This window comes from Ammospiza nelsoni, chromosome 1 (genome assembly GCF_027579445.1).
Source record: "Ammospiza nelsoni isolate bAmmNel1 chromosome 1, bAmmNel1.pri, whole genome shotgun sequence".
NCBI classification, from domain to species: Eukaryota; Metazoa; Chordata; class Aves; order Passeriformes; family Passerellidae; genus Ammospiza; species Ammospiza nelsoni.
Window position 1 is genome coordinate 150,565,702 of NC_080633.1, and position 23,682 is coordinate 150,589,383.

Here is a 23,682-nt window from a genome sequence, read left to right on the forward strand (position 1 = left end):
AATACATTTATTGTTCTGTTCAGGCAAAATGCTTTTAATCTTTTGGTAGCACTGAAAAGAGTGTTGGCTGAAGGTCTTAACCTGCTGTCTTCCCATAAGAAAAGCAGCTCCAGGGTCAGTAGATCTGCCAGTGGTGCAGCAGGTGTGACTGGGTTTCAGGAAGAATTTAAGTGTTGTTGGATCCTTCTGAAAAAGCTTTGCTCATTCTAAAACAACAAATGTTAAAGGTAAAAATAAGAGAGTATAATTTGTTTTCTCAGGTGCAGTAACAAATAAGAACATATTTGTTATGTTATAAGAGATATTTTTGTTCCAACTCAACAGAAAATCCATCAGACAACATTGCTCAGAGGAATTATAGGGAATGTTTTGTTGTGCTCTACTCCTCATACAGATGTAATGTGCTCTCATTCACTGAGCTCTGAGTTAGCCTGCAGTGTTTCTAGTTGATACAGAGTTTGTAAAGGATAATACTGAAGATAATTTAAAATGAACATTAATTTGGATTACTGTAAAATTGGTTATTTTGCAAGTAAGTCTCTTTTGTGTTTGCACTCTCTTCTGAGCATGAATGCACACTATACTTCTTAATTTTTTAAATCTGTGCCAGCAGTGAAGCATATTCCAGCAGTTTAGATGGAATGGTGATTGCTTGGAACATCAGCACTCTCAAGGTGAACCGTGTCTGTCAGCTGCCCTGCCAAAATCTCACCTCCATGAAGCTTCACAGTGACCAACTGTGGTGCTGTAAGTCCCTTCCTCAAATTGTAATAATTACACAAATCATCTTCACATAAAGAAACCAGACAGTTGTTGGATGTCCCAATTTTTTTTGCTTTTTTCATCCATGTTTTGTAGAGATGGAAGAAGTGGGCACCTGTTACTAACTCTGTGTGTTTAATATTGAAGGTACCAGGAGTTGCATTCTTGTAGTGACAACTCAGGAGTTTCGACTGCAGATGAAAATCGAGCAGCACCTGAAGGATGTGTGTTCCTCTTTCCTTGGCTTCCAGCTCTTTCCAGAGGTATTGCACTTACTCTGACAGCTTAAAGGAGGCAGGGCCATGTGGCATTACAAGCCCTGCTTATTTTGATACATTTTCTGTCAGCAGTGCTTAAATGTATCTTTCTGTGCTTTAGAGAGATGAAGTGTGGGCCTCTTACTCGGGGAGTAGCGACTTGTACATTTGGAACACCAAAGACCTTTCAAGTACACCTCAAAAGATTCATCTTCAGGATTGCTCTGAGATTACTTGTATGATAAGAGTTAAAAATCAGGTGAGAGACATCTGGGCTGTTTTTTGCCTCTTGTGGATTTCTGTACTGAAGTTTTGTTTGTTTGCAGCTGTCATTGCTTCCTCACTGGGTGGGTGCATAAGAACATGAGGTTTGGAATGTTGATTCCTCTTTGAAATCAGAGAAGCTAAAGATGCCTAACACAAATGGCTGTTGCAGGTGTACCCCAAAATGCATGGCAAGCAAAAGCCCTCATCAGTAGTTAAATGTCTGGTGACATTTATTAGCCATTGACATTTCCAGGGAACTGTAGAAATGGAAAGTTTAGGTCCTTTGATATTTTATCTCAGGGCTCCTCCGACTAAGCCTTGAAAAAAGGTTACCAGACAAACAACAAATGCCAATTAATTGGCCTGTTTTTGTAGATGACCTTTTCCTTGATTAGTTACCACATTCCTAATTCAGGATAGACCAAAGGAGCCAATGGATTCCTGCCTTGGCATCTTGTGTCCATGTCACTGTTGGCCTCTGTGTACCTGCTTTTCTGTGGTATCAGGAGCTGTGCAAGTGATTGTAGCTGTGTATCACAGGGGTCCATTCAAGGTTACTTTGCAAATACATAGCTAATGTATATCTGCTGGGAAAAAGACTTTTGGAATCCTTTTCTCAGATTTTCCCTCCTTCCTTTTTTTTAATGGAATAGGGAGGTTTACTCTGTATTCAGCCTCTGGTTAGACTTTTGTACTAAAATGGAAAATCGTTTTAGGATATTCTTCCCCAAGGCAGAGATTGATATATTTAACCTCTGTTTCAAGGGAGTGAGAGGATTGTTTGGAACCCCCCAAGGCATTAAGCTCTCTTTTGTTCTACTCAATAACTTTGTTCCTTTTTCTTAAGTAATTTATGAATAAGTTAAACAATACTGAGCCCAGCAGTGACCCTTGGGTGCACCACTAGTGACAGGCTCCAAGCAGACCCTGTGCCACCACTCACACTCCTGTTCCCTCTACAGCAATGAGTTATGGAGAGGGAACTTGCAGCCTGGTAAAGGCTGACAACAACATTGGTAGGGCTGTCAGTCACAGGCTTTAATTAAAAAAAATCCATTGTTTTTCTTTAAAAAACTGGGAAGAAACCCGGCTGCTTGCTGTGTCTATCTGAAATAGGATGTGTTCTGTCTGACACCTTGGCCTGTGTCTTTTATTACCTGGTATTTGACCCAATCTCTGCGGCTGTGATTTCATTTTGAACTTGCTGGTGCCACAGTTCCCTGGAGAGCAGCAGGTTCATGAATTTCACTGCCAGCCCTGTACAGAGAAGTACTTTCTTCTCAGTGAAACAGAACAATTTCTAGTTCCTACATGTCCCTGACTTCCTTAATTTCAGGTGGAACAGGGGTTCTACATTCAGCTTATCTGCTCTTCTGTTAGCTCATAAACCTTTTGTAAAGGCTCCTTAGCTGCCTTCTCTCCAACCTAAGGAGTCTTGGCTTTTCCATCTTCCCTGTGAGGGTGGTGAGGCCCTGGCACAGAATGCCCAGAGAAGCTGTGGCTGCCCCATCCCATTCATGGATGGAGCCCTGAGCAGCCTGGTCTCATGGAAACTGTCCCTGACCATGGCAGGGGATTGAAATGAGATCTTCAAAACCCCCTTCAACCCAAGCCATTTTCTGATCTTTGCTCATATGACCCCAGGACACAGCTGTTCCTTTCTCTTGGCAGTTTTAGTTGCTCTTCCCTGGATTTCCTCTGCTCTTGTAGTTTGGGCACACTGTGCCTTACACAGGGGTGAGGGAGAGCAGCCCCATTGCAGGCCAAATCAGCAGCTGAACATTCCAGTGTGGGGCACAGGGGGTTTCCTGAACTTTGAGGAACAGAGGCAACCTCCAGGAGCCCTCAGCACATGCCACAACAGCTGAGGTGGCCAGAAGCAATGGTGGCCAAGCCCCTTATTTATACTGATAAGGAAATTTTCAGTGTTCCCCTTTTCCAGCCAAGCATGAGGGAACCTTCACTGTACCAGTGTGCCACATAAACCTCCTGGACTGAAATGTGAAATAGTGAAAATGTGGGTTTGTTTTGTTCCCCCAGCTGTGGGTTGGCAGCAGTGGGAAGCTGCAGGGCAAGAGCAAAGGGAAGATCTATGTGGTCAGTGCTGAGAGGAAGAGTGTGGACAAGGAGCTGGTCGGCCATGCTGACGCGGTGAAGGCGCTGTGCTCGGCCGAGGACAGGTACGTCCTCAGTGGCTCAGGGAGGGAAGAAGGGAAGATTGCCATCTGGAAGGCTGGATAGCCACACTGTTCCAGATGTTCTGCCTCCTCTGGGGAAAGGCAAAGACCTGGGACTGTGTTTACTTCAGCATTTTGCATCTACTTCAGCACCTGCCAGTGTTATTGTCTTGTATTTATTGGGTTTCCATCCCTGCGTTGTAGAAAATGGAAATGGAAGCAAATCTTCCCTCACACCTTGTCCTGCTCCTGCACATTTGGTAAAGGAACAGAAATGGGAGAAGACAGGACACTGTCCTCCAACTGGACATGAGGTGCTGGGGAGGGTTTGGGGTCACATTGGGAACCCCAGAGCCAGCTCAGTAATTCCATGGGAGCTCTCTCTCAGCAGTGCAAGGTTGATTAGAAAAGGATTTCATGATGCCTTTAGAAAACCAAGTGCACTTGGACTTGCAGAGTTGTCACTGTGATCGTCTTTCTGAGCTCAGAGCTGTGGGTGGGCAGTGTCCTTAACCCTTGGGGGGATTTCTGGTGCTGTTGTTTAAAATGCAGGCACAGGCAGACTCTCCCCACAGCACTGAAAGCTCCTCCAGCTGAAACAACATCTTTCCAATGAATATTTTATTTTTTTAAATGTATTTTTTTTCTTTGAAAGCAATGCACAGCACTCGGCATTTAGAACAGTTTGTGAAACTGATTTTTTTTTTAACTGAAGCATTAATTTATTTAATTCCTGTATATATTATACTTGCTTTTGGAAGTTCCTCTCAGTCTCTGTGCAGACCAACCTCTGCCCCTCCTCTCTTCAGTTCTTGTTCCTGCAATCAGAGGAACTGCTGTTATTTTGGGTAGAACCTGCTTTATTTTAAGTTCTGCACAGTCCTAAAACCTCTCCTCAAACCCTGGAGCAAGCACCAGGGGCTGCAGCCTGGAAGAGTCTCCAGAGCAGCATTCCCTGACTGGTGCCTGATGCACAGGGGTTTTTCACTGGTGACATTTATCTGCAGAAAAATCTGTGCAGAATAGTTTTATCTGCATGAGTGCAGAGTGGAAAACAGTGTCTAAAAGACTGTAAATAGAAGGACAAAATGGGCTGCTACTTTTCTTAATAAATATAAACCAGTGTAGGGCTAAATAAAAGGATATAAACAACTGGAAAATATTATGACTAGAAATTTTATGGCTCTGTATATTTCTGCTGATAAAAGTTTTTATCATAGCATGGTAACAGAAATTTTCCTTTTTTTAAACTTTTATATCCATTTAAGAATATTAAACACTATATTGATACTCTGGCCTTTGTTTTCCTTTGTTTGTTGATACCAAGAATATTGATTTTAGCACTGACTTGCTCCCCTCTGTGTGCTGTAACAAATAATAGCCAGGGGTTTTCTCTCTGCATGTTCTCCTTTCTGAAACAGCTTCTGCTGTAACATGTCCCCTTTTGAGCCCCATATCTGTGACTTCCAGTTTCCTTCTTTCCTGCCCTGGCTTGGTTAGGCTGCTTGGGGTAATTACAGGAATTAAATACTGAATTTACTGAACATACAAGGGCTGTTAACGAACTTTCCCTGGCTGCAGAAATGAACCAGCTGTACCAACCTGCTGCCCACCTGTTGCTGTCTTTATTGATTTTCATTCCTGGCATACTTTTTAGATGTGCTTTTGTCTTTTTAGCTGGGTTTTAGGTGCTCACTGACCATCTCAGCTTTGCTCCAGGATTTCAGCTGTGGGAATGGACCTGCAGTCACAGCCCTGTGAGGTTCTGTTCAGTTTTCAGCAGAGTTTCAGGTACTTCCCATGGGTCCCTTGGTGGTGGTGAGGCACCTCTGAGCTCCTCAGAGCTACTCTTTTCCACTGTGCCAGTGAGACCCTGGCCAGGTGTAGGTGCCTCTGTGAGTCACTGTGTCCCAGAGAAGGGACAAAGGGAGCAGGAGCTGCCCCTGGCAGGGAAGGGAGGCTGTGAGTGACTGGGCTGAGCACTCCCCATCCCTCCCTGGCCCTGAGGCCGTGCTGCTGTTGGGCTTGGTCAGCTTCTCTCTGAAACTCTGAGGCCAGCTGGTGCTGCCATCCCCTTCCCTTCTCTCTTAGGGAAATGTTGCAGCTTCTTGGAAACCTCAAGGTTAATGTTTGTTCAGCTCCTTTTTGCTGTTGTTCTTTTTTTTTCCTGGTCTCCCAACCTGAAACACCTGAGAGGAGCAGAGAGACCTGCCAGGAGCCCACAGTGCTCTTGGTCCTATGATCCAGTTTTTGGAGGCACTGTGTAGAGCAGGGAGTTGGACTCAATGATCCATATAAGTCACTTCCAAATGGAGCTGTTCTGTGATTCTTTGATCAAACCAAGGGATGGCAGTGTCTGCTTCCAGAAATAACCCAGCTGTGGAGATGGGAGCTGCTTGGAAATCCAGGCTGTTGTGTGCTGGCTGTCATCTCCCCAGTAAGGCCATGCAGGGAGGGAGGAAGCAGCCCCTTCCTCTGCCTCCCAGCCTGTGCTCACAGCCTGCTGGGGGCTTTCATGGGACCAGACCCCATTTTCCTCCTGGGGGCTTTCATGGGACCAGACCCCATTTTCCTCCTGGGGGCTTTCATGGGACCAGGCCCCATTTCCCTTCAGTGCCAGCTGAGTCCTTTTGGAGGCAAATGGAACTAAACCCCATCTTCACCCCCTGATTGCATTCCTTACCTGTGTGCATCCTTTTCTTCTGCCACTGTAACCTGCAGGATTCCCCCTGGCATCTTGCTTCCCTCTCCATGGTGAGTTCTCTGGTGTTTTGGCACAGGTCCCCTGCTCTCAGAGGCAGCGGGTGACCCTGTGCCACCCCAGCTGTCAGGACAGGGACACTGCTGCACAAATGTACAGAATGCCACCCTTGTCACCAGGATTTGGGCCACTGTTCTGCTGAAAATTGTCTCTGTCCCCAGTGAGCTCTGTGTGCAGTGAGGGTTCCACAGCCAGGCTGACACTGCTGCAGGGTCTGCAAATGCACGAGGTTTCACCTGGGGATGGACATGGGGATGTGGGGACAATGTGCCACCCCTGCCCCCCAGGATGGGAAACACCCCAGCTGCTGCAGAGCCTGGAGAATGCAGGGACTGTCCCCTCTGGGGCAGACTGGGCTGGGGGAGGTACAACACTGGTTTTTGGTTGTTCTTGGTCCAGACTGGGAAGTTGAGGCAGTGCTGGAGCAGCTCCTCTTCAGGCTGTTCTGAGCCACTCCAAGGCCACTGTGGGTTATTCTGTAATAAACAACAGCTCAGGGGCTGACCCAGATCCACTGTGCTCACCCCCAGCACAGCACACTGCAGCCAGCCCAGGCCCAGCCCCCTGCTGCAGCACCCTGTGATCCTTCTCTTGGACAAGGATCAGAGTCACAGGGCCAGGGATGAGTCACAACCCCTGAGCAGAGCAGGGGGATCACCCTAAAGGAACAACAGATTGCAAGAGTTTCTGCTTCTTGTCCCTCTTTCCAGGCCTCATCCTGCCATGGTGCTGGAAGGGTCAAGGTTTCCCCTCCTCCTACACATGGCACAGGGCCCCTTCACTTGTCAGTGTGCCAGGACAAGACAGGGATGCAGGAAATTCCCTTGCGCCTAATCCCCCCTCACTTTGGGCTCTCCAGGTACAGGTGTCCCTCAAGGTGAGGCAGAGTAGAACCAGGAGGGGAGGCAAGTAGCTACTAGGAAGTAACTCAGCTCTATTCCACCCAAACCCAGCACAGCCCCTCTCTGGCTGCCCTGCAGGTGTCTGGAGAGGCTCCTGCACCAGTGAGGAAGGTCCCCATTCTCCTCTCTGTACTGGTGAAAAAGCAACTGCATAGGCTATACCTGATGTACAGTCTGTTTTGTTTAAAGTTTTCACATCTTCCTTAAACTCATTCCAGGGTAAAGTGTATGGATGAGCTTTGTTTGGCCAAAAGGGGAATTAGTGCAGTTGCCAGTGCTCACTTAGCATATGAGAGGTAGTAGCATTGGTGGCTGCATTCCCCAGTGTTTTTAATGCCAAGGGTGAAAACACCAGGTTGGGTTAGGGTGCCACTGTGGTGAAGGGTAGGAAGGTGATGTGGACAGGCTGGATGGATGGTGCAAGGCCAGCAGGGTGAGGTTCAAGAAGAGCAAGGCCTGGGTTCTGCCCTGGTGTCCCAAGAAGCCCCTGCAGTGCTCCAGGGGGCAGAGTGGCTGGAAATCTGCCCAGCAGGAAAGGACTTGGGGTGCTGCCGGAGAGTGGCCAAACCTGAGCCGGTGTGTGCCCAGCTGGGCAGGGATGCTGTGGTCTCCTGGCCTTCTGTGTCAGCACCAGTGTGGCCAGCAGGACATGGCAGTGACTGTCCCTCTGTGCTGGGTACTGGGGAGGCCACAGCTCAAGTGCTGTGTGCAGATGTGTGACCCTGTTGAGATGGGATTAGTGAGAGATGACTCTGCCCAAATTAAGTGCCAACAAGACTGTTATGGTTTGGGCCTGGCAAAGCCAGAGCCCCCATGAGTACACCTTCTCCCTGGTGTCTGCTGTGAGATGTGACCAGGAATAAGCAAAGCAGGCTCCAAACTTAAATATAAAGAAAATTTTATTAACTAAGCTACACACAAACAATTACTAAACTACACACAAAAGAGGAAAGAAAGAGAAAAAAAAAACATGAGGAAAATTAAAACCTCACAAAAAACACTCTCCCCCCTCCTCCCCCCTAAATTCCCAATACAATACATCCTCCAAAATCACCAATTCTAGGTCCAACACCACCCTTCAGATTGCTCAGACTTTCAGCTCCCCAAGAGGAGAGGGAGTCCTTCCATGTGTCATGGTGGCCTCTTCCGTCCTTGTTCCGGTGCTCTCACCACCGAACAGGGATCAGGGCTGCTTCCAGGGTTGTCTTTTTTTAAGGATGCTTTGTCCAGTTCCAGAAAAGCACAGTATCTCACCTTCTCACCTCTGGGACATCCGTCCCCCCCATATTTTATATACCCCCTGGGGCCGAGGGGTACCCACACTGAATCTTCTCTGGCACTGGGACATTTCTCCCCCTGGACTCAGTCTCTGTATCTCACGGAAACATGGCTCTGTCCATGGCTTCACAAAAGAGTCCAGCATAAAATGCCACTCCATCTTCTCCCTTCTTTCAACATCTCTCACTCTCTCTCTCTCTGGTCCAGACCCCCATCACTGGTTCATTTCCTTCGTCCTCCTCCACTCTTATCACTCGTCTAGGAAGGGTTAATGTTCTGTAGGGTTTTCATTGTCCAAAAGGGGTTAAAAACTCCTCCAGGCGGCTGAACTCCTGGCTGCACCCCCCCCCATCTCCTCAGCTGGGCTGCCTGCTGCCAGCACATGTTTACTGAATTTCAAGGTAACGACACAGGCTGCACTCTCTCTCTCTGTCTGTCTGTCTCCAAAGGGGGGGGGGGGGGGGGGAAACGGCTGTCCGATGTCTCTTGGGGCTCTTCCTCCACCCTTCCATCCTCCAAGGCCTCCTCACTCCCATCTCTGTCCAGGCCCAGGCCTACCGCATGGCTGCCCCTCCCCCGCCCAGCGGCAGCGGCTGGACGGGGGAGAGCTCCGACCTGACCTCGGTCCCTCGAAGTCCCAAGAGATCCTCCCAGGGCCGAAGCCCTGCTTTTAACCCCTGGGTGTTCTCGGAGGTGTGTCCTAAAACCCACTGGCTACCCCAGGTGCCAATATCAAAATCCAAGCACCCATTGGTTTGACCACAACATCCCAGAATTCCCACTTCTTCCTGGTCAAACCACCACAAAGACCATCTATCAAAGTGAACAACAGAGATTTATTTCACTGTAAATGTGGGGTACAGAGATAGAAAGGGACAGGAAAGAGGAGGGTGAGAAGGAAAGAGGGGGTGTGGGAACTCAGCACAACATTCCTGATGTGCAGAGTCACCAAGACAACCCTTGGGGGGCTCGGAGGTCCAGGAACGTTGCCAGAAGTGTTTGGTGGTTAGACTTTGATCCTGCACAGGACGTAACAGCTGTATGAGGATGGGAGGATCACACCGGGATAGATGGTGGAGAGATAGATTAATTATAGTGTGAAACACAGGTTTTGGAATTTTGGTACAGGGGCGTTTTTAAGGGACAAGATGGAGGAATTAGGGTGTGTCCTGTCCTTCTTCTTCTTCTTCTTGTCATCCATCTTCGGTGGTGATGGTGGCACTTTGAGATTGGTTCTTACTGAATGTGCACTTGTCAATAAGGGTGAAAGGTATTGGGGGAAAAAGGTAAATATCTTATACGTAGTTTTTGGTATAAAGATAAGTGACCGCCCCGAGGGCAGTCAGTGTGCTCATGGCTGGCTTGCTGTGCGGACCTCTGTCAGGCCGGGAGAAAATATTGTAGATAAGAATTAATAAACAACACTGAAGACCGAAAAACCTGAAGACTCCTTTCATCCTTTGGAGCGCAGGCTGCCCCAAGGCCATCCTGAGCCTTTCCAGGCCATTAGAACAGCTGAGGAACGGGACAAGGGGGAAGTTTAGGGTGGTTGGGGTGGAGAATAGAGGGTTGGACTGGGGAGATCTGGGGTGGAATGGGGAAAATTTGGGGTGTTGAGGCATGGGGAAGAGTAGGGCTGGGGTGAGGTGAAGAAGAGATTAAACAGACAGCAGTCCGAGAGGCTGGGCTCCAGTAGCATCCCCTTGGTCTTCCCTCACCTTGTGTTTCTCTGCACTGGAGGCCCGATGGTGCCTCTAGAGGTGAGGATGCTGGGTCTTTCTTTCAGGGTTAACACCTCTCTCCAGTCCTTGTGGCAGGTATGCAGGGAGGCATTTGTCATGTGAAGAGAGAATGTGTTTGCCTTTACTTACCTGCAATGCTGAGGCCCAAGGAGCATTTCTCAGCTCCAAATCCAGGCTGGGGCAGGGCAGGGATGCCCCCTGAAAATGCAGCCCGGGCCTACATTCAGCTCCTCAGGGATTCTACAATGCAGTGCTGTCATCCTTCCTCAGCCGGCTCTCCCTGACCAGGCTGCCTTGCTGGTGCCATGGGCTGAGGGGCTGGGGCTGGCAGCAGGACCTACCTTTGGCAAATGGTTGCCTTGGCCACCATCCATCCATCCATCCATCCATCCATCCATCCATCCATCCATCCACCCACCCATCCATCCATGCATCCCGCCTTTTCATCTCCCTGGTGCCGTTCCCTCTGGGACCTGCCGCTGCCCCTGGGAGCTGGGCACCCTCTGGGTGACACAGCATCTTTGGCCACCGTCCTGCTGCTGGCCCCGGGCTCACTCCTCTGGCTGCCCCCTGAGGCAGCTGAAGGAGAAAAGGCGGCGCAGAGCCCGCCCAGCCGTCTTGGCCATGGAGCGCCATGGCCGTGGGGCCGGGGGCTGCGGGACGGCTGCGCTGCCAGCGGGGCAATCAGGAACGCTGCGTGCCAGGGGCTGGGCAGGCACCGGGCAAGCTCCTGCCGGCAGCTCATCCCCACATTTGGAATTAAATACCAATAGTGCCGGATGGATTGTGCCTGGGCTCATCTGGCCCTTGCTGCTTGACCAAAGGTGGCAGCTGTGGTGGTTTCACCTCAGAGACACCTTTGGCTTAGCTGGATGCTGCAGCTGGGCACTTGGGACAAGTCTAGGCGTGCAGGAGCTCAGGTTTACCTCTGGTGGAGAGGCTTCAAGGTGAGGTGAAGGAAAAGGAGTCGGTTCTGCTGGAGGGTTTCGATCCTGAACTTTATTCCTGGCACACAGCCTCTGAATGCAGCAGCAGCTCCAACAGGATGGAAGAACCCTGTGGTTGCCCGGTCTTTTAACCCCAGGGGGAGGGAGAGGAAGGAGTAGGGATCCCACCAACCAGGTAAAGGGGGGGAAGTCTCAGGGGACAAATGACACCTGGATGGCCCAATGTCCCCAGGACTTTTGAACTTCCCCAGTCACACAACACCCTTGCTGGAATGCAGAGACTGACGGACAGCACTAAGCAGGGAGCAAGGGAGGGGAAGGGAGGGGTTATTGGCACACCTGGGGAAAGAACCGGGGTACTGAGCCGGGCTGTTACATCACACCACAACATCCACGGGACTTTTCCTGGGGAGGGGCGGCCTGGGCACGCCCAGCCTCCATGCCTGCTGCCCTGGCCTTGTCTGTGGCATTGGCAGGCGAGGGGCAACCCACAAACCCCTCTGGCCTGGGGAGAGGCTCGCTGTGCCCCCTGCCATAGGGATCGCTGTCTGGAGAAGTTTCTGGCTCTTCGTCTTCTTCTGGTGTGAAAGACAACGAGCTCTCTGCCTCGCTGTCCCCCTCTCCTGCCCAGGCTCTGCCATGGAGCTTTCCTGCCTCCCGCTTTGCCAGGAGCTCCTTTAGAAGAGCATCACAGGATGGCTCATTGCCAGGGTCAGAGTGCCCATGTGCCAGCCAGTCAGGAGGTGTCATCTCTGGGTTGTTTTCTGTCTCTGCTGAGTCTTTGGTCACTCCTGAAGTGCTGTGCAGCCCCTGGGAGCCAGCAGCAAGTCCCGGGGTGACACTTGATGTGTCCCTGAGGACACATCCTTCTTTGTTATGCCGTGGGAGAAACAAGGCACTCTCTGACTCTCTGTCCCACTGTCCTGCTGCTTCTCTGACCAGGAACTCTTCTTGCTCCCAGTTTTTGAGGAGCTCCTTGACAGGAGTATCACAGGACAGAGAGTCATCAGAGACAGGGCACAGCTCGGCCAACAGCTGGTCGAGAGACACAAACTCTGAGTACTTTGGTGTCCCTCCTGTGACATCTCTGGTCACACAGGATGTTCTGTGCCTTTCTGAATGGCCTGCAACTGGCTCCAGGATGGGGCTTGGTGGATCCCTGAGGATGCTCCTGGATGTCATGGGACTTTTTTTGTTGTACAGGGAGAAGGTAGCTCTAAACATCTCTGCATTAACTTTGTCTTCCAACCTGCCCAGCTCCTCCCTCTTTTTATGCAAATGATTCACCAAAGCCGCCTCATCCTTTGGGCACAGTCGCTTGTGCCACGCGGTTTGCTTGGCAGGCCACCAAATTCCCTGTGCCTCCTGGTGGGCGTTTACCCTCCTGGAGGCTCTCAGGGTGGACCTGTTCCCCTGCATATACGGGCCCAGGCCTGTGAACAGATCCCTGTAGATGTTGCCCCCATGCCCTGTCTCAGAGTGCCCCAGGTGCTTCCAAGCCAGCTGGGCCACAGTGCAGAGTGGCACACCAAGCGTGGCTTGCACTGGTGGCAGCCTTGCTACTGGCCCAAGCCATTTGTAGAGCAGGGGCTGCTCCTGCTGGGGCTGGCCATGGGCATTCTCCTCCTGCTGCTTCCACATCTTCAGGGTTTTGTGCCAGACACTGGCCAGGATCACCAAAGTGAGCTGCTGTGTCCTGAGGAGCTGCTGCCTCCAGAGAAGCTGCTGTCCTGGGAGTGGCCACTGCAGGGTATTTATAGCCCCAAGGGCCATGACATGGACACGTCACAATGGTCTCTGGGCATGATGTCACTGCGGGTCACAAAGGCCACCCGTGGTCCCAGAGGCCTAGTGGTTTCCATGCTGATGTCCCTGGTCACAAAGGCCTTGTTTAGGCCATTGCCCCTCAATTTGCTGACACTTGTTCTTCCCTCATCAACCTGCAGCTCTCTCTTGTCCCACCTTGTGTGTTCTTCCCCTAAACATCCCCAAAGAAGCCCTGTGCTGTGCCAAAGTGCCATTCCCACCCAGCCCCCCACGTGTCCCTGCCCTGATCCTAGGTAGAAAGGTCATCACAACAGCAAAAACCTGTTTGAATTTCATCTGGCCATTACCTTCAAAGAGAACAAAAGGTCTTTGTTAAAGAAAATTAGGAACACAGGAGCACCAAGGAAAATCACCCTTCTTTAATCGATGTGGGGATGAGGGGAATATGGTCACAAGGGATGAGGAAAGGCTCAGGCATGGAATGCTTTCTTTGCCTCAGCCTTCAACAGTCAGATGGCTTATCCTGACGACAAGCAGTCCCCTGAGCTGGCACACAGGGACAGGGAGCAGAGCAGACCCCCTGTAATCCAAGTGTGGGGGCCTGGCCCAGAGTCCCCCAGGGTTGCTGAGGGAGCCCATGGAAGAGCCTCTCTCCCATCCTTCATTGTCATCATTCCCTGCCAGCTGGGGAGGTCCCAGATGCCTGGAGGCAGTGTGACATCCAGGCCCAAGAAGGGCCACAGGGAGGCTGTGGGGAACTGCAGGCCTGTCAGCCTGACCTCGAGGCCCAGCAAGGTTCTGGAGCAGATCACGGTGAGGGGGATCACAGGGCCCAGAGAGGGCAGCTGAGGGATCAGGCCTAGGGAAGTTTGGGTTTAGGAAAGGCAGGTGCTGCCTGAGCGGCCTGATGTCCCTTGGGCCATGGATGACCCGCATCAGGCCTGAGAGAAAAGGGGGGCATGGAGTTTCCTGGGACTCGAGCAAAGCCTTTGACTCCATCTCCCACAGCAGAGTCCTGGAAAAGCCATCAGCCCAGGGCTTGTGCAGGGGCACTCTTGGCTGGGTTAAGAACTGTCAGGTTGGCCGGGAACAGAGAGTGGTGGGGAATGGTGTCACATGCAGTGTTGTCTGGTGTAAGATTGATCTCGGGGCCTTCGAGGGTCTGATTCAGCTAGCTCTGGACCCCTGGCCCCTCTGAATCTCACAAGGACAAAGGTAAAAGATGGGAGGGGCTCTTTCTCCTCGGAAGGAACGTCCTACGTTTATTACAGAACCACTCCAAGACGTCCAGGAGAGAGAAAAGGGATCGATTGTGTGATGGTGGGAGATTTTAAACCCAGGGAAGGGGGGTGGAGGAAAGGAGCCACCGCCAACGGGATACAAGTGAGTGGTGGGAGTGGTGAGGGGAGGAGTAACCTGGGGAGAGACCACCACCACAGGGGCTTTGGGGGAGAAACGGAACAAACCATGTGAAACAAACGTGCTATTCAGTGCAAAATACCAAACCCAGTGCAAAACACCAGCTAAATAACCTATTTAGTGCAATACAACAGTCAGGTCACTAGTGGTGTCCCCTGGGCCCAGTCCTGTTCCGTGTCTGTCCTGTGGATGTGGACAAGGTCATAGAGGGAACCCTCGGCAGTAAAATTGTGATGACAAGGTGGGTGGGAGTGTTGATGTGCTGGAGAGTTGCAAGGCTCTACAGCCTGGGTGCTGTGAGACCAGTGGGGTGAGGTTCAAGCAGAGCAAGGGTTCTGCCCTTGTGTCCCAAGAAGCCCCTGCAGTGCCCCAGGCTGGGGCAGAGTGGCTGCAAATCTGCCCAGCAGGAAAGGCCCTGGAGATGCTGGCTGACAGTGGCCAAACCTGAGCTGGGGTGGGCCAAGTGGGCAAGGGGGAGGGTGGCATCCTGGGCTTCTGTGTCAGCACTGGTGTGGCCAGCAGGACCAGGGGGTGACTGTCCCTCTGTGCTGGGCACTGGGGAGGCCACACCCTGAGTGTTGTTTCTATTGTTTGCCCCTTATGTCAAGACAGACATTGCACTGCTGAAGCGTGTCTGGGGACAGGAAATGGCACTGGGAAAGCTCTGGAGCACGAGCCTGGTGAGGAGGAGCTGAGGGATTGTGGGCTCTCAGTCTGGAGGAAAGGAGGCTCAGGCAAGACTCTGTCACTCTGTACAACTCCCTGACGGGAGGTTGTAGCCCGGTGGGTGTTGGCCTCCTCCTGAGGCACAAGCATACAATCACAGAATCAGCTATGTTGGAAAAGACCTTGGATGTCATCAAGTCCATCCTATGAACAAGACAAGCTGAAATAGCCTCAATTAGCACTAGGGGAAGTTTAGTTTGAGTATTAGGAAGAATTTCTTCATGGAAAGGGTTGCCAAGCACTGAGAGGGGTGCCCAGGGAGATGGTGGAGTCACTTTTCCTCAAGTTGTTTAAGGAAAAACTGGATGTGACACTCAGCACTCTGGTCTACTTAACAAAGGTGGTGATTGGTCATAGGCTGGACTCAATCTTGAAGGTATTTTCCAGTGTAATCGATTCTGTGATGATTCTATGAAAAATGAACCAAGGCCCACTGATATTTGTTCTGAGGAATTTCCTTTAGGAAGAATCACAGATGAAATCTGTCAAGGGAACTAGAAACCAAATGGGACAAGTGAGCTCTTCACTGCAAGTTTACCTATCAGCTGCTGTTTGTGATCTGGCTCCAGCTTTCCCCTCTTGTTGTCAGTAGTCCCAGAGGTTGATGAGTTTGGATATGAACTGATTATTTGGGAGCTGCTTGTGGCTATTAAATCATAGACTCAGAGGTGACTGGGGAGACCCTCAGCTCTTCAATGATGGCATGAGTGGTGATGGATTCTGTGTGACAGCCACCACCCTTTGTCAGAGCAGAGCCTGGAGCTGGGGACACACACCTGCCCCAGGGATCCCCATTTTGCTCCACCTGTGCTGTCTCCTGGGTTACACCTGAACCCTGGCAAGGTGAGTTCAGAACCATCTCTGAATTGCAACACCTGCACTCTGGCCAGGCAATGTTTGGCTGTAGCATTTTTGGAAATACTCTGAAGCTCTGGGGTGCAGGTGAGTGTTATTTGCCTTGCACAGCTCAGGACCAGGTGTCCCTCTGCTCACCTTCCCTACAGACACCACAGGGACATGAGCCACCAACTCTTACTGAAATGTTTATTAAGATCGAACTTCGGAACAACAGATTGGAACACAATGTCTTGTGGAGTAGAATATTTCTAAACTGATTTTTTTCTTTTCTATGCATAAATGAAAAAAAAATCAAGATTATACAAAAAGAACAGAAAGTGCAGAACACAATAAAACAGTTCTCATGCAACAATTTTTTTAACCTTTAAACAGAAAATAAGCTCAACAGTGTAGAAATAAAAATCATACATACATTATGCCATCTACGCACTCAAACATTCATCTGTGACATCACTTTTCTTTATCCCTTTTTCCTCATAAAACAACATTATGTGTTTAACACATGCTTATAAACATTGCTAAACTCAGCAAGAGCTATTATAGTGCCCCAACTTAATAAGTTGATAAAAAAGTAGTTGTCATATGGCCAGTTCACAAAGGAACTAAATATTCTCTTTTTTTCTTTTTTTTTTCTTTTTTTAAATTTTTTCCCCGCTATGAGATGCCTATATGCAGCTTTCTAGTAATACGAGGCATTTAAAATAAGCTGGTCATTTGGCTACTTCAAGGGCTTAGTGTTCATGTTACATCAGGCAAAACAAATTCACATTGGGAACTGCCAATTTGTTGAGAGAGAAGTCTGGATTTTGGGGTAATTTATTACAATTTGGCTGTTGCTAAGGACTGAGTAGGTACACAGTAAATAAGGTGACACTAAGTTTGATTAAATGCTCCCAGAGCTTCACCCCAAACTTCCAAATTTAAGAATTAAAGTGCTAGAACAGGTCAAATTGAACCATGCTCTGCATTTTCCTTAAAATTTTAGCAGGTTGCAAGGGCATCAAAAGCCCTTTAATTACAGCAGATTCTCTCTTTTGGTGAGGGATGTGTTTGTCCCTCCTGGGCACCCCTGGTACTCCCAGGGGTGAGGGAAGCTGAGGTGGAAATTCAGGTGAAGCTGCTTGGGCTGAGGAAGCAAACTAAACTGGTTTTCCAGGAGGTGATTTTAATTTAAAGACAGGAAAACCTGGAACACCTTAATGAGCAGATCACTGGGTGTGAGGGCCATGCCAGGAAAAGGAATTGAGCCTTTTTTTGTTTTCTAAGGCAGTTTCTGAACTGCTGAGCCTCAAATTCAAACCCCAGTTGGTGTTTGAGCTGCTGCAGCTCCTTTGGATGCAACATGACAAAGAGAAAAAGCTTTGGGTAGCTCCATTTTTCCAAATGACCATTTTGTGACGTGCTTTACAAACGTTCAGCTTTCTCATTTAAGGAAGGAAAACAGCTAAAGAACTCTCTGGAACCATAAAGTTTATGCAAAGAAAAATAAAATTTGGTATTTCTTCCACACAGTCATCCATAACATTTCTGTGCAATATTTGGTGTCCATTACATTTATTTGGCCTATTCAAAGGAAACGAGGACAAAACAGCTGCAAAGAAAACCAACTTCTCTTTCACCACAGACACTTCAGATGCTGAAGCTGCTACATGTGCTTGGAATACCATGCAGGAGTTCATTTGTTCATTTCAATAGGATACATATTTATAGCTGAGCTTGTCTTGCATCAGACTAGGATGAGGGAAACCTGGAAGAACTCAGTTGAAAACATTGTGGAGAACAGTGACAGCAACACACAACCCTCAAAGGTATTTTGGCCTGAGCAGTGTGTCTGGAAATGTCAAAACACAGAGGTACAGACACACACACATCCCTAAAACCCCCAAATCTCAGCACCTGCTCCTGTGCTTCCCTCCTGCCCAGATGTCCCAGCTCTCCCAGAACAGTGTGACCCTCTCTGCCTTTACTCACAGATGTGACCTCAACCTGCATGGCTGTGAGATCTGGCAGCCAGGAAAATCCCGCTTTTCATGGTGGATGCTGGAGGAAGCCAAGCTGATCCTGGACCATGTTCTTAATGATGGAAACCAGGTTTTAATGAGGTACCTGGCAAAAAGCACCGTGGTTCTGCTGTCAGTCCAAGTGCTGGGGGGTTCAGATGAGGTGGGAGAGGGATAAGAAGGACTCAGTCCTTGCCTATGAGGAAAACCTCATGCAGCCTGTTCCATCCTGGGGTCTGAGTGCCAGCATTGGCATTGATGTGCTGGGAATATTTCAGAGCCTAGTGAAAGGCTCCAAATGAAAGGGGAAAGGACACTGTGTGTTTCAAGAGCACAAACCTCCACTGGATTTACTGGCCTCCGCCTGATGATGAACAACCCCCATCTTTCCACAGCTACTCACAGCCAGCACCAGCAAAACACCATATTTGTGTTATTAAAAGCCTATTTAGGCAATAAATCTCTATGAAAGTCAACTAACTAGCAGGAAGAGAAATTAAGAGAAACTTAGAAATTATTGCTTCTGGAGTCTGAAATTGCTGTCCACAAACAGCACACATTTCACTGGACTGGAATAACCCAACAGGGCCAAACCCACACTGCACCTTTCTGAGGGGTGAAAGTTAAAGCTCCTCTGGTTTCACATGAAACATCTTGAAATGTGCAGCTGATCAACCCCAGCAGTGCCTCTGCATACAGCACTGCAGCAGAACATGTTAAAATTGTTTATAGTATTGAACAACACAGAATTGAACTCCTAAACCTTAGTCCTACTACACTGATGGTCCTTCAACTAGACAGGAATACAAACAAAACAAAGGATGTTAGTTGTCACCAGGAATAATGAAAAAAGCCACCTAAAACTTCTCTTTCCACAAGCTCTGCAACAAACACATGAAACTGTACTACTTTAATTATGGCCAAAAGAAAACATCATTTCTGTATGAAAAGATAAGGTCAGGGACAGATGACGAAATAAATCATTGCCCACTCCACACTGAGCAGTGCTGGGGCTAAAAGATGACTTTCACATCCAAGGAAAAGCCCCTGGGACACCTCACTGGGTGAAGCCAGCATGGGGGTTTGCCAGGCTGACCCAAGGACAGGAGGAGATCCTTTGGCTGGGGCTCCCCACATTAATTCTTCTGGCAACACTACAAAAAACTTCAGCACATTTATAATGAATAATTATTTCCTTTGCCTTTACCAGGGAGTGAAATCAGCTTCCTGCTGTGGCAATGTGCATATTTCTGTGCTATGAGCCCCATAAACAACTCCCAAACACAGATTTTAACATCCAGTTCTTAGAAATGAAGCCATGCCAAATGCTGTCTGTGACAAAACTGGCCCTGCCCTGCCTTTGCTTGAAGCCTCTGGGTTCCAAATGAAAGGTCCTTCCTCTGCCCTTGCCCTTCCCTGGCTGAGAAGGCTCCATAAACATGGGTGAGCTCACTCCTAAAATGGTTTCATGTTCCCTCTGTGGGATCTGAAGTCAGAGGGAGCTTCAGCCTCTCCACCCTCTCTGCAGCTACTTGGTCAGTGTGATGGTGCAGTGAAAGAGATCTTGGCTTACAAAGTGCAATGTGGACTAATGGAGATTTGATCCATGCTGGTCCATGGAACCCTTGGGAAAAAGGTAAGGCTGGCACCAGTCAGAAGGTGCAGGATTTTAAATTGTTGAAGAACCTTTCCAGCAGTAGGGATTAAAATAAGGAATACTTGACAGCGGTTATTTAACCAAAAGCAGAATCTTCAAGGAGCTTCAAAACTAAAATATTAAAGCCACTTTAAAATGTGTAACTCAGCATGTAACTTACATGAATGCCAGTTCTAGGGTGAAACACAACACTTATCTCTCACACATGAACATCACCAGAATATATTAAATGTAACTGAGATGATAAAATTCACGGCAGAATTTCTCACAACTGCTTTCTTCAGTAAGGTCTCACACTCTTCAGTAGTATTGCTCCCCTAGCTGAACACAGTTCACAGTACATGTTCTACATAAAAAATATTCACCATAGAAAAAGAAAGACTTCCTCAAGACACTTGGAAAAACAAACACAACCTCAAGTCCTGTGTGATTACATGTACTTCAGTGCTCTGTGATGTCACCAGCCTAAAAACATCATCACCCTTGACAGCAGAGGCCATAGGCATTGACTGGAAGCCTTCAGAGAAACCCACAGATGCCACCTACAAATACACCCAAACATCCATTTCTCAAAAACATTGACAATTCAAGTAATTCATTAAAAACTGCTTTTCATATTGAAATATAGCTTCTTTGTCTGAATGCCTGGATTGCAGCATGATTGACACAGGCATTTGCAAGTCTTGGAGGAGGAGGAGTTTGAGGCAGCAGGAATCTCACACCGTGCTGTGTTTGCCTGTCCAGCACACGGTTTGAGGCAGCCTGGGGGGCCCAAGCCAAAATGAATCAACAGCATCACAAACGTGTCTTACAAATGACAATCGGAAGTTTGTGAATCACAAGTTTTGAAAGTTCCTTTAAATGGCTGCTGGATAATGATCCAAACCTATTTTAAACCAAGTTAGCATAACTCTTTGAACCTCTTTCCAGAAAAGTATCTTTGCGCTGCAGCTGTGTCCTGACTCACAGAAGGGGACATGGAGGATGTGCTGACAACATTGGTACGGCAGCTCAGAAGAGCTCTGGCCTACAATTCCTCCAACACAGGGACTGGAACAGCAACATTTGAATTTTAAGGCCTAAAAACTGTTTCTGACACAGATTTTTATACACCCAGACTATGCCATAAAGTGACAGAGGTAGGCCTTGGGTTCTCCTTGTTGTACTGACCCCGTGCCTTTACCTTGGCTGCTGCATTCCCAGCCAGGAGGTTAAAGGATTGTAAAAAGTGCAATTAATCAATGACTTCCTTTCCCTATGGAAGAGAATCCGCATGCCCCCTTCCACAAAGCTGCCCTCAGAGATGCCCTTTCTCCATGGCAGCTTCATCCAGAGATGATCAGGTTTAAATGCTGAGAAAACCCCCGAGTACACCAGCATGTGAAACTCTCAGCTAAAAATTGTCACAGCGTATTCCAACGACATTCATTAAATGCAGCACTTGTGATAAAGAAACCTGTGAGTGCTGGTCACCTCTCCCAGCTGCTGCTTCTTCCACCTACAGCTCACATCCAGCACCCAGTGTCACCCTCTCCTGACAAGCAGCAGATTTGGGAGTGGTTGTGAATAGTATGACTAAAAGAATTCACGGCAGTTTCTTAGAAACTGCAGTAATTGCTTTTTTTTTTTCCTTGAAAATAATTGCAAATAAAAGGAGTCTGCAGTAATTGCACTAAGAAAAACATGAAGTCTAAAATTAACGTAGCTGTCAGACCAGTAATATCATGCTCATGAAAAAAATCGATTGATGTCTAAGCATAGTGAAATCTGAAATGTTCAGACAAAAAAATGGCAAGAGACTATAGGTCGAGATAGCTTCCATTTTCTGTTAGTTTAAAAACAGCTGAAAACTTAATTTTTCTAACTGCTAATTGTATACACTGTGAGTCTCATGCAGATTAATAAAACTTATTTGAAATCTAAATGTATTCTTAATAAAAAAGTGTTCAGAAATGACATTTCTAAGTTGTAGAGAAAGCAATTAGCATCAGAGCGACCTGCTCAAACCTAGAGGAAGGACTACAGAATTTCATTTACAATTTTGCATGAAACTGCCTTTTCTTCTGCAAATTTTAGCTACAAGTAGTGAAGGTCCTAATTTGCTTTCCTGAAAAAAAAAAAAACCACAACAAAAGTTCTTGATCCTGCACCTGCACTCCTTGGAATGTGGGTGAGCAAGCGTCGGCGGCCTCACACGGCTGACTCGCCCTCCGGCTCCGCCGCCGCGGCTCCTTTGCGCGTCAGCTTCAGCACCGTCGGCTTCTCCGCGCCCTCGGCCGCCTCGGCAGGACCCAGGCCCTTGGGCTCTTCCTTTGGCTCTTCGTTGACTTCGGGGTAAATCACCAGGAAAGTCGCTGTCAAAAACCCCAGGAAGGATCCCACGGAAGCCACCATGGGGATGACTCTGACCGTGCCGACCATGTCCACCACGCCGCCGAGCGCGGAGGCCACCAGGATCTGGGAGATGTAAACCTGACACGACAGGATGGCGCAGTCGATGCCAAACCCTCGCTTGGAGTTCCCAGGGCTGTGGTGAATGTACTGCAAGAAGATAAGAAAGGTAGTAGGAGGTAAAACAATGGATGAAAGCAATACTTAAACACCAGAACTTTCCTCAAATTTCTCAGCCCCATGGTCAATTTCACATCATCTTTGTGCAGCACCATGACACAACTCCAGAGCCTCCTTATCTGCTCATCAACAGCCTCCTCAGGACCCTGCAGCACGAGGCAGGTATTGACAGGGTCACTGCTAGCTCACATCAGCTCCAAGATTAGGTTTTGTAAAAACAACTTTCCATGAAACATTTGTTGTTACATGAAACATTAATTCTATGATTATAACAAGGAATCCTCCTCCCAAGCGCAATTCAGGAACTCCTAATAAAAGTTCCTCCTGTAGTTTGTAATCCAAATGGAGCAGTGGAATGACACTGTTGGGAAGTAAAACCATCCTTGTTTCCAGCAGAATTGTTTTGCTTTATGCATCCCCAAAATTACAGCTGTATTTCCAGACTCACTTCAAAATCTAAGACTGAAAAACCTGAGTAACACTACCATACCACATCAAGACAGGAGTAACAACTAGATATATAGCAAATATTCACTCCAATAATAATTTAATTTGTCTTCATCTGCCATATGCACCCAGATTGTTTTATACCTCAGCATTGGAAAAAGCAATTGTGAACCCCTCTGAGCCAACTCAATGCCAAGACTATCTGATTTCAGCACCAGCTCCTGCTATTCTTTGGCACACATCTCAGCCAAGCAGGTATCTTCAATAATGGGACTTAACAAATCTATTTTGCCACCATGATCCTAAGAGAAACATGAATGTTCTCCCCTTGTTTCCCATACATACTCCAAATATTCCACATACCTGTTTTATCTCATGGTATTGTCCCAGAAGCGCGTAGGGGCAGTAGGAGATGCTCATGGAGACAATTCCCATCGTGCTGATCATTATCATGGTGACGTACACGTTGGGGAACATGGCCATCACTGCAGTGCCAAGGGAAAAGCCCAGCGTGCCCAGGATGTAGATCACTTTTATGCTAAGGTCATAGTTGTCCAAGTATTTCTGCAACAAGGCTGCAGAGATAAAGAATAAATCAGGAATCATGGAATGGTTTGAGTTGGAAGGGGCCTTAAAGACCATCCAGTTGCAACCACTCCTGCTGTGGGCAGGGATACCTTCCACTATCCCAAGTTGCTCCGAGCCCCATCCAACCAGGCCCTGAACACTTTCAGGGATGGGGCAGCCACAGCTTTCTGGGCAACCTGTGCCAGAGCCTCACCACCCTCACAGGGAAGAATTTTTTCCCAGTATCCAATCTAAACCTACTTTCTTTCAGTTTGAAGCCATTTCCCCTTAAATATCAGTTTACTCACTAAAATTTTAGGGGATTGATGTGGCCATGGCAGCCCTATATCCTGTTCAGGGGGTGGATGCTCGTATTTGGGCTGTCTGACCGGCACAGCCCAGGTCTCATTGGGAACAGGATGTGTTCCTGCTTCAGAAAGAGCCAGTCCCCACAGTACTGAGCTGAGCAGACATGGCCTGCTGTGTGCTGCAAAAGGCAGAATTTAACTTTGGCAAAAACTCTCAATTTCAGAGTCTATTGGAAGTGCAAATTATCTGCAGAATGACTTTCAGAAAT

General features: G+C 48.3%; 2 protein-coding genes across 3 annotated transcripts in view; one reads left to right on the plus strand and one right to left on the minus strand.

Annotated features, from left to right (window-relative positions):
- DENND3 (DENN domain containing 3) overlaps positions 1-4,758 on the plus strand; it is a 32,083-nt gene extending 27,325 nt beyond the window's left edge. Inside the window, exons 20-23 of one of the 2 annotated variants that reach the window (XM_059484152.1) lie at positions 611-747; positions 910-1,025; positions 1,141-1,278; positions 3,327-4,758. In XM_059484152.1, the coding sequence (XP_059340135.1) occupies positions 611-747; positions 910-1,025; positions 1,141-1,278; positions 3,327-3,527 (592 nt within the window). In that variant the 3' untranslated portion in view covers positions 3,528-4,758. The remainder of the gene's footprint in view (positions 1-610; positions 748-909; positions 1,026-1,140; positions 1,279-3,326) is intronic. The other variant, XM_059484162.1, reaches the window with a different exon arrangement.
- An 11,277-nt stretch (positions 4,759-16,035) lies between these two features.
- The window catches only part of SLC45A4 (solute carrier family 45 member 4), a 62,531-nt gene continuing 54,884 nt past the window's right edge, over positions 16,036-23,682 (minus strand). Inside the window, exons 7-8 of the mRNA XM_059466012.1 lie at positions 22,902-23,113; positions 16,036-22,061 (exon numbers count right to left, since the gene is read on the minus strand). Of these exons, the coding sequence (XP_059321995.1) occupies positions 21,711-22,061; positions 22,902-23,113 (563 nt within the window). The 3' untranslated portion in view covers positions 16,036-21,710. The remainder of the gene's footprint in view (positions 22,062-22,901; positions 23,114-23,682) is intronic.